Below are 16,774 nucleotides of genomic sequence, written 5' to 3'. Positions count from 1 at the left end.
GTTGGAAGAACCCCGGTCCAGCAAGTTCCTGCAGCAGCAATGGCACCACCCCCCAAGGCTCTGAGCCTGGTCCTCACCCTTGGGCCTGAGTTGCCCAAGAGGGCAGCTGCTCTGCCAGGCTTGAGGGTGGCTGGAAGGTGGGTCCTGGTAGAGACAACCCCTCCTCCCCCCCCCCGAAAAAAAAAACCTGCACTCATTCTCTCTCTCTCTAATAGTTCTTCTCTACCAAACTCCTCTACATCTCATGGTGAAACTTGCAACGGAGAAATTCCTACAAAGATGGTGAAGATCTCCTGAGCCTCTGAACTTATACTTGACCACCTGCCCTTCCTCCGAATGCTAAGAGAACAGAAAGGCAGAAAAGAGTAAATCCTGGATGACATCTGACGGATATGCCCACCCCAGGGCTGCCAACATCTTCACTTCATGTTGAGTGAAACCAGAATAAAAAATATAATATAATATAATATAATATAATATAATATAATATAATATAATATAATATAATATAATCTTACATGCTTAGTCAGGTTTCCTTCTACCTGCAGCTGAATAAAGAAGTTGGGGGGGGGGGTGGAAGAGGAGCAGTGTTTCTCTTTCCAAAACCTTCCATTAATTTCCAGGTATGTCCCCACTAGAAACATTCCGTTAGAGTCCTTCAATTATCAGGGACCTGCTATGATGAGGACTTAAGAATTTCAGGCCATTTGGCTTCAGGGAGCTCAAAGGCCAATGGTATCTTCAAATAGAAAGACGGAAGTAGAAGTCACCTTGTTCTTACAACTTTATTGGTAGACAGGTGCAAGGGCTTTGCTTTTCTTAGGTGTGCACCCCTGTCTCCTGACATAGGTAGCAGGAGGTGTGTTGATGGGAAAAATAAGCACTCACATCAAGAAACTTCACTGTGGTCGTCTCTGATGAGTTAGGTCCTGGAATTTTAAAGAGTAGCCAATGATTTGAAATCAGTGGGGGAAAAGATCAACCATTCAGTAAAAGGCTTGAAGTAGTCAGCTGCATGTTTGACAACAAAGAAATCAGCTGCCAACCTTAACGCTGTTTGATGAATCATGCATTAAAGAAAGATACAAAAGGCTTTTACATGCTCCCCTTTTCCCTGCCATTGCATGTGGATGTCTGTGTGTCAGACATGTCTATCACATTGTAAGAAAGAATGGGAAGAGGGGCTGCTTGGCTCCCTGCACAGATCTCCCCAGCCCTCTGAGTGCTGGTCTGTGCACAGATCCATCAGTATTGTACCCTCTGCAACTGGCCAGGCTCACAGGACAGTAATCTAGCACATTCCATGGATGATACTCGGTGCTAGGTACCAGATCCACAGAGATATGTAAACCAACATCCCACTCAGGGAGTGCACAGCTGCTTGGGCAAGAGGGAATATCCATGGATGACAGCCTCATAGATTCCACAGTGAGGTAACCACAATGGGAGATAAAAGTAGGAGGGATTCCTGTTGCCTGAGCCAGGGCAGAACTCAAAGCCTTACTGGAAAGCATCAGCCCCTAGAGGGTCTCTCTTCTTTCACAATACTTGGGCTTCTACGTTGGTCCTCCCTGAGGGCTTGGGAGAGGTTCCTGGACCCTGACCCCACGCCCAGGTCACCAAGATAGGTATTTAAGCAAGCTACCCTGTGCCCTGCCTCCCTGACACTCCTCACGTGATGCCATCTCCTCACCTCAGTGTGGCAACCTCCTCCAGCACAGCAGTCTCACTGCCTGGAGCCATGGCAGGTGCTCCAGGGGCTGGTGCAGGGAGAGGGCAGCAATCACGGAAACATGGGCTCTTATATGACTGAAGCCCAAGGTGGCAGGGCAGGTGATTTTACTCCTTTAAGACAGGTGGAAGACACAGGGAGAATGAATAACCTGCTCAGGGTACATAGCAACAGATTCAACCTCCTATCCCCAGGCCAGTACTTCCCAGCAACCACCCAGACAACGCAGGGGAGATGGCCCTATGGAAAAAAGCAGCTGAAGTCCTAACTAAGAACCCCATAGGGTAGATATAGGAATAAGGAATAAAAAGGAGATCAGCTGCCCAGCCTTCAAGAAATCCTGATTTATTTTCCTTGCCACTTTTACTTCTTCCTCCACACCTTTCAATCTTGAGTCTCCAGCCAAAGAAGTTTGCTACCATAAAGGAACCCCAGGAATGTTTAATCCCACTTTCAGTCTGTATTCTGGGGAGATTGCCCCCATGGAACCCCGTCGCATAACAGGTTGCATAAGAGCTTGGTGCCTCGATTTTCTATTTGCCCACCATCGGTAGACTGAAAAAGTCCATATTAAATAAAGATCATGGTGGGAACAACCCAGCTGACATGTGACAATGAGCAGGAAGTGTGAACTACCCCTAGAACTTCCCCAAGGACTGGGACACCTGGGGAGGTAGAAACATGGGCTCAAGAAGCTCAGTGCAACCAGAGCTGGAGGAGGAGCTGCAGCCACCCTGTGACCTCAACTGTCCTGTAGGAACAGGACTATTCCATTTCCACTTGGGGAAACTGAGGCCCAGGGAGCTAAGGTGACATGTCAAATAAGCGAGAATTCTCAAGTATTCCACCCAGGTTGTAAAGGCACCCAATTATTTCTCAGTGCCAGTATTTTCTGGGAGGCAATTCACCCACGTCACTGTGACCTAGGAACTTGCGAATGGAACCCACAGCTGTTCTCCCCAGGAAATCAACTTTTTTTAAAGACGTTAAAAAATGACTTTAAAAAAAGAGAGAGAGAGAGGTAGTCAATCCTAAAAATAGCTATTATACAGAAGTTCAACTACAAGCAGTCTTTTTGCTTGCAATGCAAAAATTGAAAAACTCAAACTTCAACCAATGCAAGATGGGGGAGGTCTAGAGGAGGGAGGAGCTCTCATTAGAACATCAACCAGGAAACCTGTGACTTATGAATGAGGTTTCACGAATATAAAAGGGGGACAAGGAGGTGAAGCACTACACATCAGGGGCTTGCTCTTGCACCAGCAAACCACAGGACAGACTTACAGAGGAAAGCAGTGCCCTACCATGCTCGGCTCTGCTCTATTATGTTGCCTGATCTTTCTGGGAGGAATAGGGGCCAGCCGAGATCAGGGAACCCAGTCTGAAAACAGCTGTGTTCACTTTCCTGATGGCCTGCCCAACATGCTTCGAGAGCTCCGAGCTGCCTTTGACAGGGTGAAGACCTTCTTTGTAAGTATGATGCTTTCCTGTCCCTTCTCCAGTCCCAAGACTACCTGAACTAGACATTCTGCAAGAGCTCCAAGAACCTTCTCCCTCTTTCTCCTGCTCTAGCACCTTTTCCCCCTCAAACTTGACTTCTTACGAGAGTCCTTAAGAAGCCATGGGCTCAGTGAGTTTCTACAAGTGCAGGTGATGCTGAGAAGCATGCATTAAAAGTTGCCTAAATCTCAGAGAGTTTTCTAAGGTTCTGCTGGAGTCCAGTCCTGTGGCTGGGAGAAACCAAGGCTGAGACTGGAAATGACCCTAACTGTCTCTTCTCCAGCAGTTTTCGATCTCAGGTACTGATGATGTAGGGAGCACCAGGTGTGGAGGAAATCCACTTTAGAGGGGAGCTTCCCATTATGAGAGACCTTTCAGGGTTACAGCTGGGTGTTCACAGAAGGAAGGAAAACTAGAAAGAGCAGGACAAGAAGGGGGCTGGGGCACTGAGCTATTGACACCAGTAGCCCCCTTAGAGCCCGAGCTGACTCTGTAGAGAGAAGAGACTGAATCCAAACTATTTGGGGAGAAAAATTAACAAAAATCACTTGATTTCCAAGGATGATATGTGATTTAACAAATGGTCCCAGCACTTTTGATTCATTTTTGCAACTCTATTTTGGATCTTGAGTACATATCCAAAGAGCTACACACAAAAGAGCATCAGAACAGCATGCATTTTTCAGGAATCGTCCTAAACCTCAGGTTCATTCTCCTTTTGCTCTCCTTGCAGCAAACAAAGGACCAGCTGGACAGCATGCTGCTATCGGAGTCCCTGCTGGAGGACCTTAAGGTGAGAGGCAGTGGGTGGGGAAGGAGTCTGCGTGTAGCCCAATTAAGGGAAGGGAGGCTCCGCTTTACCACTGTGGGGTGAACTGCGCTGCTTCCTTCACTTGGAAAAGGAGAAGTGGGAAGATCTTAACTCAGCACTCAGCCGAGGGTTACAAAGGGATAGGCTGGGGCACAGCTGGGTGGGGTGGGGGAATGGAAAGGGGGAGGTGCCCAGGGACAAAGTTGTATTCTCAATCGCTAGCATTAGCTCTTCTGCCCGCTCACCACCCCCTTGGTTCCTGCCCATAGGGTTACCTGGGATGCCAAGCCTTGTCAGAGATGATCCAGTTTTATCTGAAGGAGGTGATGCCCCAGGCGGAGAATCATGGCCCAGACATCAAGGAGCACGTGAACTCGCTCGGGGAAAAGCTGAAGACTCTCCGACTGAGGCTGCGCCAATGTGTGAGTAGCAAATGCTTCTTCCCCTGCACTGCCTACCCCCTCCCCGCCGGGTCCCACCACCGAACACCACCTCCCACAGCCCAGGCGTAAAGACACAGTTGAGCAGGCTGCTTGTGCATTGGAAAGGCGAAAGGCACGCCTGGGCTCAGATCTCTTGCTCATTTCTCTCTGAGAGGAGGTGGGGGCAGCTGCTGGGCATTTACATATAAAGATTTGCAAGCAGCTTTCCTGTTATTTGTGAGTCATTTGTGACTTATTAACTACTCCCCTCTCTCCTCCAAAAAGTGTCTCTGTGCTTCAGCCAAGGCTGCCTGGTCCCTGCAGACACAGGTCCTGCCGTTTAGGGAGCCGCAACTCTAAGCAGGGAAAGCCTCGCCCACTTCTTACTCCTGGTTCCTGCAAGCCCCAAGCTCCAAGTAGTGCCACCTAACTGATGGGATATCCCTGACATTCTAGAAGGCAAGAACAATTCATGCCTAGACTGGCATCCATGCATAGTTTCCCCAGCAAAATGGTCCTTCGTGTTAGAAGGTCAGCTGGTTTCGATTTCAAGACAGAGAGCTGTGCAAAGGGCTCAGTCCACTAGCTGTGACTATGTCTTCCATCCTTGCGCACCTACAAATGGTCCTTGATGCCTGAGGCTGAGGGTCACACAGGGGACCAACTCCAATGGGCCCCGCTCAGCAGCCCAGTCAAGACTATAGGATCTGCGCCAGCAGCCCAACTCCCAGGCTGTTGCCCAGCCCAGCGAAACTGAGTGCCTCTTGGAGAAAGACTCCTCAGCTCCCCCACCTTTTCTGCTCACTCCGCCACCCCCAGTTGTGAACCTGCATAAGGCAGGACCCAGTTGGCCCAGTGAACCCTGAGAATGGGCACTCCATGGGGCTGAGAGCCAAGGCCATTAACTCTTTCTCTTTCCTGGCACAGCATCGATTCCTCCCCTGTGAAAACAAGAGCCAGGCCGTGGAGCAGGTGAAGAGCGCCTTCAGTAAGGTGAGTTTGGGTAGGATAGTGGTAGAGACCAAGTGTACCAAACAGGGCTCTGCCACCACATTCCCGTGTCCCAGGCCAAGGGTGGGGAAAGCAAGTCAGGCCTAGCCTTCATGGGGAGGGAGTGTGGGAACCTGCCGAGTGGCCCGATCTCCTCAGCCAACAGGGAGCTGCTGGCTCAGTCACATTTGTTTTCTGTGAAGTGTTCTTGAGGGTTTCTAAATGACTGATCGGGCCGCCCAGCCAGCCTGTGCACTCCAGCAGCCGACTGCTGGGGAGAGTGACGGAGGAAACAGAAAGTACAGAAAGTACCTTGGAGAAGACTCGGGGCTCACCCCACACGTGCAGAAAGCTGACACGTGAATGTGTGCCTCCAAGTAGTGGGGGGCTCGGGCTGGCCTCCCTAGACTCGAAGGAGCAGGAGTCAGAATGTCTACTGGCCTGGAATAGTGTCAAGTCACCTTCCTCAGGGGCTGAGGATGCCAGCTTCCATTAGCCCCTGAGCCTTAGCAGTCCCATTTCCCAGAAGTTATGTCCCTAATTTCCCCCATTGTGGGATGGTGCCAACCTCAGCGGGAATGAGTCTGCTGAAAGTAAGCCAGAGTAGCAGACTGTCCATGGGAGAGAGCAGGGACTGTAAAAAGCCCCCCTTCCTCCTCTTACTGTATTGTTTTCAAAACACTTCCTCTAATATCTTTTCATCAAATGCTGCATAAGCAGTACATGAATGCATGACCTTTGAAGCTGTCAAAGATGCCCCCAGTCAAAAGTATTGTTTTGCCAGGCAAACACTCCCCTTTGCCACCTGCCAGCTGTGAGCCTCTGGCTGAGAGGAGATGCTGCCCAGCACACATTCCTTTTCACAAAGCAGCTGGGTTTGAGTTCCCAGGGTCTGACCTCCCCCTGCACCTGGGAACATGTTTGACCAAGTACAGGGGACCCCTCAGGCACTTAGAAGGGATTTTAACAAAATGATGCTTTCCTCTCCCCACAGCTCCAAGAGAAAGGTGTGTACAAAGCCATGAGCGAGTTTGACATCTTCATCAACTACATAGAAACCTACATGACCACGAGGATGAAAAGCTAAAAGACCCAGGAAGGCAACGCTAGTAGATTCAAGGACAGATCTCCAAAGTTCATTTCAGGGCTCTGAGGCAGCTGACCCAGCATTGCGGAAAGCTGTTGTATCTCTCACATATTTATTACCTCTGATACCTCAATCCCTGTTCTATTTATTTACTGAGCTTCTCTGTGAACTACTTGGGAAGAAGCCCGATATTATAATGTTTTTCAGTATTTATTATTTTCACCTATGTTTAAGCTGTTACCATGGGGTGACACCCTGTGGGATTTGAGTGTTTTCGAACAAAAAATGTAATTTATATGACAGGAGGACTCCACAGAAGCTTCCACTTGGTTCCATGCCTGTCCACACTTTCTAGCGCCTGAGTTTCCTTTTGTTTCTCTCAACCCTGGACCGCGGGCTCTCAGCGTTCTGAAGACTCCTGGCCTGTTAGGAAGAGAAACCTGGGAGCCCCTTTGGTGGTGACCCCTCCAGCAAGTTGAGGGAGCCCCCCCAACCTTATTCCCCAACCACTTCACCCCATTATTTATAACACCCTACAGTTGGTTCTAATAGAACTCAGTTTGAATGCAAAGCGATTCAATTCCTCTGGGAATGTTACATGGTTTGTCTGTCTTCGTAGCAGATTTTAATTTTGAATAAACAAATGGATCTTATTCAAGTCATGCGATGGTGTCAATAAACTCTTACCTAACTCAAGGTGTTCCACCAAAGAGTCAGAGGAGGATGGAAGTCCAGTGAGGGGCTCTAAGCTGGATCCAAAGGAAAAGCTCTTCTTGCCTCCAAAGCCAACAGCGAAGACCACCAAGGTCATCCCATTACTCAGTTCTTTAGGGTTTGTTTGTTGGTTTCCCTGAACCCTTCACAATGGAGATGATTTTCAAGCCTAAGGAGGAGCTTCTGTGCACACCAACACATTGACTTGCCTGGGTTGTCTGGGGCTGAAGACAGCATGCAAACATGGCCCTGGGATGGCTGCAAACAGTTGGTGAATTTTGGCCATTCCAGCTAGAAATTTCTGCCAGATCTTCTTGGAGCCAAAGTCAGACGTAACAGGACTAGCTATAATACAGTAGAATGTGAGCAAACCAGCCCACTCATTAGGGTCCTAAGGATGCAAGCCATTCCTTCCCTGAGCCACCAAATACAAGGCTTCAGGCTGCGGTCTTCTGGGAGGGGCGTAGCGGCTGGGGAAGCCCTAGTCAAGGCCCCGTGACTTGGAGGAGGGAAGGGGAAAGAGTGGGCTGAGTAAATGGCTCCCCTGACATCCTGCCCAGGCAGCCCTGGGCCCGGCGAGGCTGGGAGCTGACTGACTGTGGTCGCTTTTTCAGTAAGACCTGACTCACTTCGGTTAAAGTAACCATAGGAAGGAAGTGGGAAGCATCAAAGCCGAAAGTCGGAGATGAAAGGTTAAGGTTAAGAATGGAGACGGGAAAGTGGCCTAGGCAGAGCTGAAGAAGTCATGAGTAGCGCTGTGGCCTGCTGGAAGATCCGGGCAGGTGGGGCTTCCTGGCAGGTGCTGCAGAGCAGCTTCAGCAGGAGGCGGTGGCTCAGCCAGAGGGGAACACATAGGTGACACCAAAGCTGCAAGATGTTGAGCACTGGGGGTGTGGGGGTCCACGTCAGCCCCCCTCAGGAGGGTTTTTCAATCAGTTCATGGAAAATAGGACTTAAAAATAAGTTCATTTTAGTGTATTGAATTGAAATCCATACATTGTTTTTTTCATTACATGATTTCCCATGAACTTTTGAAGAACCCTATGGGGGAATTATTATCATTATCTTCTGGAAGAGGAAGTATCTTTGCTATTTTTCTATAAGCTGAGAAATGTGGCTTTTTAATTGTGGGTTTTATTTGCTTATTGGGATTCAATAACTTGACATTCTATCAATCACATTTGAAGCTCAAGTTTTTTGAATGACCAAAATTATTCATGAATTGATCATCTATTAACCTTGCAGAATACAGAGGCTCCATGTGTCTTACCATATCTCTGTTTCAGGTCACCTGCTATTCATGCTAGTACTAATACAAACATAATTCATTATTTGCCAGCTACTTTGCTAAGTACTTAATATGCATTCATTCATATGTTATCATGTAAAGCTTTGAAGTATGAACTACTAGTAGCCCCCTGTATCATAAAAAATGAGGCCCAGAGAAGCTATATAATTTATCTTTGATCATCTAGCTGCTAGACAATAGTTCATGGTCCCAAGGATTGTGCTAAACTCTTGTGTACCATTGCCATATGTAAATGGCTATCATTCCTCTTTTTTTTCTAAGTTTATTCATTTGAAAGGCAGAATATGAGAGAGATTTTTCATCCATTGATTCCCTCCTCAAAGACCTGCAACATCTGGGGCTGGGCCAAGCAGGAAACTAAGAGCCAGGAACATCTGGACCTCCCATGTGGGTGTCATGGACTGAAGAACCAGAACCATCATCACCTGCTGCCTCCTAGGGTGTGCATCAGCAAGAAGCTGGACCAGAAGCCAAGGCAGGCCTCCCTCCGAGACACTCCAATATGGGATGTGGGCATCACACATGTCTTATCCCAGTGCCACACCTATTCACACCAACTGTTCTCTTAAAAAAAAAGATGTATTAAAAAAGATGTATTTATTTTTACAATTTTTAAAATTTATTCTTGTAATTTAATGATACAGTTCTATAGGCCTTGGGATTTCCCTTATCCCCACTCCAAGTCCCCTCCTCCCCCACTGAGTTCCCCTATATTATAGTATAGTTCTTCATAAACAGTCATATGTCCATCATTGCAGGCATGGACAATGGCAGAGAGTCCAACATCCTATTGTCAAAATATAGTTAACAGTTTCATTGATAGTCCATCTTTGATCTGGAATTAGAGATGCTTACTGCATTGTATCCTCACATCTGGATATGATAGTCTCCATTACACAGTTACCATACATCCCCTTAAATGAAATGCCACAATACAAAATCAACAAGAAGAAATTTACACCATGAGGTTCTCAAGATGTTTTGATAGTTCAACAGTCCTGAATTGCTGTCTAATCCCACCACTCCAATTGCGATGAAATTTCTCCAGAATCCACTGGCAGCTATGGTCCACCTTAGAATCTCCATCTGCCCAGATATTCACTACCAATGCTTCATTGAAATAATTGATCAATTTGTTCTGTCCTCTGTCCTCTGTCCTCTGCCATGGTACCAGGTGTCCTCTGGAGGCTTCAATGTACTGCCATATCCTCCACGCACATTTAAATATGGTGCCCACTGCCCTGTCTGAGCCACCGAGGAGGCCCAGCTCTGACACATGCACTCAATGGTCAGACCATGGAACCTGCAATTCTCTCCATGGTTGGGGTTCTGAGTCCAGCAATTCAGTTGGTAGGGAATCGCCAAAGAAGCTTCATCTGAAGCCATCCCAGACCTGATTTTTTTGTGTGTTTGCCAATACAGGGTCCAGTACAGTCCATTTCCCAAATTAGCCTATGCACACAATGGTAGTTGCAATTGCTGGGTCAGTTCTGTCTCCAGCCCGTGTTTTACACAAACCAATGGGTATTAGAGTCCAGCCTGATCCTGCCCACTGCATACTTGGCCTCCATGCAAACCAGTGGAAGCTGCAGCCTAGTCGGAGCGACCCAAAAAACCCCCACCAAGCCCAATCCCTACCCTGGTTCCCGTGCTTGCCAGTGTATACAGCTGACTGATCCTGTCTGTCCCATATCTCGTTCAGCTCTCGTACATGTCAATGGGCATCGAAACCCAGTTCATCCCAACCAACTCCATTATCCAGTCGACACTGGTGCCAATAGGTGCCACCATCTGTCTAGCTATGCCTGCACCTGACAGAATTTGCCCCCTGTCCCAGCATCTGCCAGCTGATGCTAGGGCAAAGCCCAATCCACCCACACCCACTCTGGCTTATGCATGTACCAGAAGGTACAATCAGCCCAGCCTGACTTTTAGCTGATCCAGCTCACATGTAGGCCATCAGATGTTGTGGCCCTGCCCAGCCTGGTCTGCTCCAATCACAGCTCTCATGCTCACCAGTGGGAGTAGTGGCCCAGTAGAGAGTCCCCTGCAGTCTCCCCACTGGGTCGATTCCCACCACCCCCTAGATTTCACGTGTGTTGCTTGGGTGCTGCAGCTTAGTCTGGCATAGCCTGCCTCACTTCAGCATTTGCTAGTAGGTGCTGTAGCCTGGCTGGGCCCGGCCCACTCTGAATTCCGGCTCACGTTGGTGGAGGCTATAGCCTAGCCCAACCCTGCTAGCCCCCAGTTTTGGACTTAAAGTGAACTGACTGGTATCGCGTCCCAACCTGACCTGACCCACACTCCATGCTGGTGCTCAGATTTGCCAGCAGGTGATATGAACTGACCCAGCCTGACCTACCCCCAACCTGTGCCAAATGTATGTGAGAAGGTACAGTATTTTGGCCAAGTCTGGGCTGCTCCCTGTCTTGGTTCTTGCACTCACATGCAGGGAGTGTGTCCCAAGAGAGGAGTTCCCCAAACTCCTCCATCAGGATCTCTCCCAGTGTCATATATCGCGTGCACCAGTGGGTCCATGGACCAGCCCTATTTAGTCCATCTCCTGTCCCACAGGAACAGTGGCCTTTCTTGACTGGCTGTCATCCATTCTGGCTCTTATTGTTGGATGCGACAGCAGAGCCAAGCCTGGTCCATACCCAGACACAGCTCATGCATGGTTCAACAGGGGCAGAAACCTAGCCTAGCCCATCCTATACCCACCTTGAATCTCATGAGCACCAGTGGGTGCTGGAGTCTAGCCCAGTCCAATTCATCCCAAACCCAGCCCACACTCATGCCAAGGGATCCTACAGCCATATCTAGATCAGACCACAGCCCTCACCCTGGCCCTCACACTCATCAAAGGGAATCACACCCCGGCCAGGGTTTCCCCTAAGCTCCCCAACCAGATCTGTTCCCAACCACAGATTTGATGCATGCCAGTGGTTCCTCTGACCCGGCCTGGCATAGCTCTTTATCCGTCTTAGCCTCTACCTTCAGATGCTGCAGCCTGGCCTGGCCAAACCAGCCCCCAGTCCCAACTCTCACTGGCGGGTACTAGAACCTGGCCCTGCTCAGTCTGCTCTCATCCCTGGCTCATGTAATCCAGTAGGTGTGATACCCTAGCCCCGCAAGACCTGCACTCCAGCCTGGTTTCTGCACTCACCAGTAGGTTAAGATCTGCTTAGCCCTGTCCAGTCTGCCCCCTTCCAAAACCAACCCACACACTTGCCAACAGGTGGGGCTACATTGCCCAGCTTGTCTGACTATTAGGTCTGGAACACATGTTCACTAGTGGGATGCTATGGCCCAGTAGGGGAGTCTTCAGCCCACTCCCAGACCCAGATCTCACATGCTCCAGCCAGTGCTAGGCCCTTGCCCAACATAGCCTGCCCCTCCAGCTTGGCCTTTGTATGATCTGGCGGATCATTTGCAGGCCAGCCCGCCCCACACCAAATGCTGCAGATTGGACCTGCCCAGCCTATTCTCGGCCCCGGTACCTGTGAGTGTTGGCAGACTCCACGTTCACACCTAATTCATCCCATCACCACCCGAACTCTTAAGCTAACCAGTGAGAGTTGTATTTCCACAGGGTTGAGCCCACTTATTCTCCACAAAATCTACCCCAGACCTGGTTCTCTCACGTGCTGGTTAGTGTCATGGTCCTGCATAATATGATCTGTCCCCTGTTCTGACACTCAGTCAGGTACAGGGATCTAGCTCTGCTAGACAGGCCCCCAGCCATAGCTTTCATGTGAGGTGGCGTGTGGCATGTGGCAGTCAGCAATGCTCTGTGCTAACAAGCCCATCTCAGCACTCCTATGTGGGCTGATGAATTAGTCTGAGCCATAAAGATCTTCCAATCTCTCCTCCCCAAACCACCAGGTCTCAGTCTGCTCACTTACCTGCAAGTACAGTGGCCCTGTTTTGGGGTGTCCCTCAGGATTCAGTCCTCACCAACACAAATAGCAGCCTTATCCATGGATGTCTTTAGTCAGTAATTCTGCACTTCCGGTGGGCTAGCTAGAGTCTAACTGACTTGTGAGAAGACAAGTTGTCTGATGTCAGTCCTGAATCATGACTCAGCAACGAGTCAGCAACTACAGCTCTGGTTAACAAAATCAGTAATGGAATTTCTTTCTCCAAAGAACTGTTTAAAGTAATTTTTTAAAAAGACACTTATTTTTAGTGGAAAGGCAGATCTACAGAGAGAAGGAGACACAGAGGGAGAGAGAGAGAAATCTTCCATCTGCTGGTTCACTTCCCCTAATGGTTGCAACGACCAGAGCTAAGCTGATCTAAAGCCAGAAGCCTGGAAATTCTTTCTGGGTCTCCCATGTGGGTGCAGGGCCCAAGGATGCGGGCCATCTTCTCCTGCTTTCCCAGGCATCAGCAGAGAGCTGGAAGAGAAATAAAGCAGTCAGAAGTAGATAGCAGGCATCTATATGAGATGCCAATGCTTGCCTGTTGAGCCACCTTGCCAGCTCCTCTTCAAAGAAATTTTAAATAGCTGAATTTTTTTAATTGTTACGCTTTTATTCATTGGAGAGACCGGGGCCTCCCATTCCCTGGCTCATTCTCCTAATGCTGACAGCACCTGGACAACCGGAAAGTCATGCTAGTTACTAGAACCATCACTGCTGCATCCCAAGGTCTGCACTAGCAAGTAGCTAGAATCAGAAACTGAAATCAGGAAATCAAACCCAAGCCCTCCAATAGAGAATGCAGGTATCTTTCCTGCTAGGCTAAACACTCACTTTCCAAACACAGTTTAAAAACAGAATCTGGGTTGAAAATGAGTAGCTTTGTAGTGGAAAAGCACAGAGCACTAAAATAGACAAGCTCTAAGTTCTATCAAGCCCACACTCTCTGATCCCCTCCATCAGGCAGCCCACCCTCCTTGGCTCTCCTGAGGACTCATCCCCATCTCAGTCTGCACTGGTCATTAATTTCCCAGTCAATTTATCACAGCTCCCCTCTCCCAAGCAGGGTTGAGCAGTCAAGGCACCCCAAGCTTGCAAAAGTCTCTCTGGCACTCTGCCTGGAGAAGACCTGGGGAGATGGAAACCCTGGGGGGAAAGAAGCCCACCCCAGCTCAGGTGACCTTGCCCAGCCTCCAGAGGCTGGTGCACTTTAGCTCTAGCTCAGGGCTGACCCCTCACCTAGCTGCATGATCATGGGGCATTTCCTAGTTCTGCATTCTCCTCTGTGACATGGAAGATCAACATTCCTTCAAAGTGTCACTGTAAGGACACAAATGCATGTAAGGATTTCAGCACCATGTAGATATTTCTGAGAGTCAGATGTTGGAGGAAATGTTCCTTTGGGCCACAGGGAAAGACAGATGCTAAGAACATGAAAAGTGACTGGGCACAGCTTACACATCGTCAACAATAAGATCTTTCTGTTTTTAAAAAGATTTCTTATTTATTTGAAAGGCAGAGTTACAGGAAGAGAGAGGAAGAGATCTTCCACCTGCTGGTTTACCTCCCAAATGATTACAGTGGCCAGGGCTGTGCCAGTCTAGAGTCAGGAGCCAGGAGCCAGGAGCCAGGAGCTTCTCCCAGGTCTCCCATGTGGGTTGAGGAACCCAAGCACTTGGTACATCTTCCCAAGATTTCTCAGGTGCATTAATAGGGAGCTGGATCAGAAGGGGAACAATCAGGATTCAAACCTGCATACATATGGGATGCCAGCAGCAGGCAGCAACTTAACCCTCTAGACCACAACACCAGCCCTGTATCTTTCTTTCTAATGCCTTCTCCCACCACCACCACCACTAATGAGTAGATGAAAGAGAGGTCCCATCCCTGCATTGTTTGTTCATTTTGAGCCCTACTTTCAATTCTATGAAGTTAGGCTCAGAAACTCTTGGTGTAGTAAAGGAAAGAAATCTGCATGAATTAAAGATACATAAATCCGGTGCCTGCTGCCACAGCTGCCACAGCTGTCACAGCTGTCACACTGCCATTGAGAGCAATGCTTGTTACACACTATTAAACAGAGTCACCCTGCCAAAGGCCTTATCTGATTACAATGCTGATCTTTGTTCATTTTCCATCATTGCTTTGCATGATAAGCATCTGAAATAGGACAATTCCAACTACAACTCTGATGTTTCCTTCATACATTGTTTGGGGGCAAAAAAAAAACTGTTTTGCAAGGTCATGAAGCCATTGTGTAACAGAGCCCAAGGCTTGCTGAGACCACAGCCCAGGATCTCACATCTATTTGAAGACTTCCTTCCTGGATTACTTAGAGGAAGGGGCTGTCATTTCCCTAACCTGATCCTACCGTGACCCCCTCCACCAGGGCTGGACTGTAGCTAATAGACCACAGTAAATCATTAATTGAATCCCTTACACCATGGTTTCTACATGCGTGTTCCACAATGTGAAGATTCAAATCAAAACAGAAGTAGCCAGACTTCTCCTTGACTTTGCCCCCACTCAGAGTTTTTACGAGCTAATATTTTTTTATTCAGGACCCATTAAGCTCTAGGTCCTATGGGGAGAGGGACAGTGCTGAGGAAAAGATCATAAATAAGATAGTCATGGCCTATGACTTCAGAGCTTAATAGCTGAGGGAGGCAGCAGACAGGACAAAGTCACCGCACCAAGGTACTACAATGGCAATGATCTGTAATACAAGCCTGTGCAAGGTGTAGACAGTCTGGGTACTAAGAAGCATGTGACATATGTAGTGTGGATGATCTCTAGTACTGAGCAAATCACATGACCTAGTCTCCAGGCGGGTGACTTTAGGTGGGACAAGAAGGGTGGGTGGGAGTTGGTCAAGGAAAGAAGGAGGTGACAATAAACAGAGTGACATGCACATTTGAAGACCTTTAGAACTCAAACAAAACACAGTGAGGTGGGGTGCAGTGAGGACCATATCTCCAAAGCCAGGGTAGATTTCCTCCAACTCACAACAGAGTTGGACTCAGGGCCCCCTGGCTTCTCCATCTCATCTTACAGAACTTGAATTGTTTAAGAAATCAAGCAATGAGTCACAGTTGAGTGGTATTCTGTATAAGGGAAAGGGAATCCAAGATGAACTTACAGTGGGGCCAACATTGTGGTGCAGTGAGTTAAGCTGCCTGCTTGGGACTCCAGCAGCCTGCATCAGAGTCCCTACTGCTCTGTTCCCATCCAGCTTCCTACTGCTGTGCCTGGGAAGGGCCCTGCCACTTGCATGGGAGACCAGGACGAAGTTTCAGCTCCTAACTTTTGCCTGGCCCAAACCTGGCTGTTACAAGTATTTGGAAAGTGAAGCAGAAATCTCAATCTCTCTCTCTCTCTCTCTCTCTCTCTCTCTCTCTCTCTGCTGTTTCCTCACTTTCTCTCTCTTTCCTTTTGTCACTCTGCTTTCATACAAATAAATAAATAATGACTCTGAAGATGGAACAGGACTGAATAACACAGCGATGAGAGACCATGGTAGAAATTTCAGACTCTAAAAGTGGAGAAAAGATGTTGAAAGTTAGAGAGGAGAATATATACCTTCTTTTTAAAAAGAAATTTTTTTAATCGGAGAAACAGGCTTACAGAAAAGAGGGAGAGACAAAAAGATCTTCCATCTACTGGTTTACTCCCCAAATGACCATAGGGCTGGAGCTAAGCTGATTAGAAGCCAGGAGCCAAGAACTTCTTGGTCTTCCATGCAGATGTAGGGTCTAAGGCTTTGGGCCATCCTCCTCTGTTTTCCCAGGACATAATCAGGGAGGTGGATGGGAAGTAAAACAACAGAGACACAAACCGGCACCTACATGGGATGCCGGCACTTGCAGGCAAAAGATTAGCCAGCTGAGCCATTGTACTTGCCACAATATACATCTTCTGTAAGAAACCATTTAAATGCTGTCTCCCTCCAGCCCAGACAAGAAGAAACTGTAGCATGAGCAAAAGTGGTAATAAAGAGAAATTGGGAGGAGGGACACGTGGAGATCCATGGACACGGAGAAGCAGCAGAGACAGCGGAGCAGTTTTTCAGTGACCAGATATCCCAGCAGTGGTTAGCAATCAGTGATCAAAGCTCCACCAGCAGCCAAATGGGAAGGGAAGCTCACCAGGAGCTCGGGATGTAAACCCGAGCATAGAACTGCCTGTCCTGCTGATTTGCTTGATTACGCCATGAGCAGAAGCAAAGTGGCACAGCCAACGCTTGTGGGTGCAGGAACAGGGTAGATTTCATGGCTCAGACCCCACCA

The 16,774-nt window shown here is 48.4% G+C and overlaps 1 protein-coding gene and 1 long non-coding RNA gene across 2 annotated transcripts in view; one reads left to right on the top strand and one right to left on the bottom strand.

The window, feature by feature from the left end:
• Positions 1-4,397, bottom strand: part of LOC131481232 (uncharacterized) — a 34,639-nt gene extending 30,242 nt beyond the window's left edge. Inside the window, exon 1 of the long non-coding RNA XR_009246153.1 lies at positions 4,319-4,397. This is a non-coding gene — a long non-coding RNA (uncharacterized LOC131481232). The remainder of the gene's footprint in view (positions 1-4,318) is intronic.
• On the top strand, positions 3,008-7,195 carry IL10 (interleukin 10). Its single transcript, XM_004578691.2, has 5 exons — positions 3,008-3,202; positions 3,966-4,025; positions 4,313-4,465; positions 5,393-5,458; positions 6,450-7,195. Exons 1-5 carry the CDS (start codon positions 3,038-3,040, stop codon positions 6,540-6,542), a joined length of 537 nt encoding a protein of 178 aa, XP_004578748.1. The 5' UTR covers positions 3,008-3,037; the 3' UTR covers positions 6,543-7,195.
• Positions 7,196-16,774: the final 9,579 nt, after the last annotated feature.

Source organism: Ochotona princeps, chromosome 10, assembly GCF_030435755.1.
Source record: "Ochotona princeps isolate mOchPri1 chromosome 10, mOchPri1.hap1, whole genome shotgun sequence".
Lineage (NCBI taxonomy): Eukaryota > Metazoa > Chordata > Mammalia > Lagomorpha > Ochotonidae > Ochotona > Ochotona princeps.
The sequence above is the reverse complement of the archived record's forward strand: the minus strand, read 5'-3'. Positions and strand labels throughout refer to the sequence as shown.

Coding starts and splice junctions, on each gene's coding strand:
- IL10 (XM_004578691.2), top strand. CDS start 3,038: ATGCTCGGCTCTGCTCTATTATGTTGCCTGATCTTTCTGGGAGGAATA. Junction 4,466..5,392: donor GACTGAGGCTGCGCCAATGT/GTGAGTAGCAAA, acceptor TTCCTGGCACAG/CATCGATTCCTCCCCTGTGA. Junction 5,459..6,449: donor TGAAGAGCGCCTTCAGTAAG/GTGAGTTTGGGT, acceptor CTCTCCCCACAG/CTCCAAGAGAAAGGTGTGTA.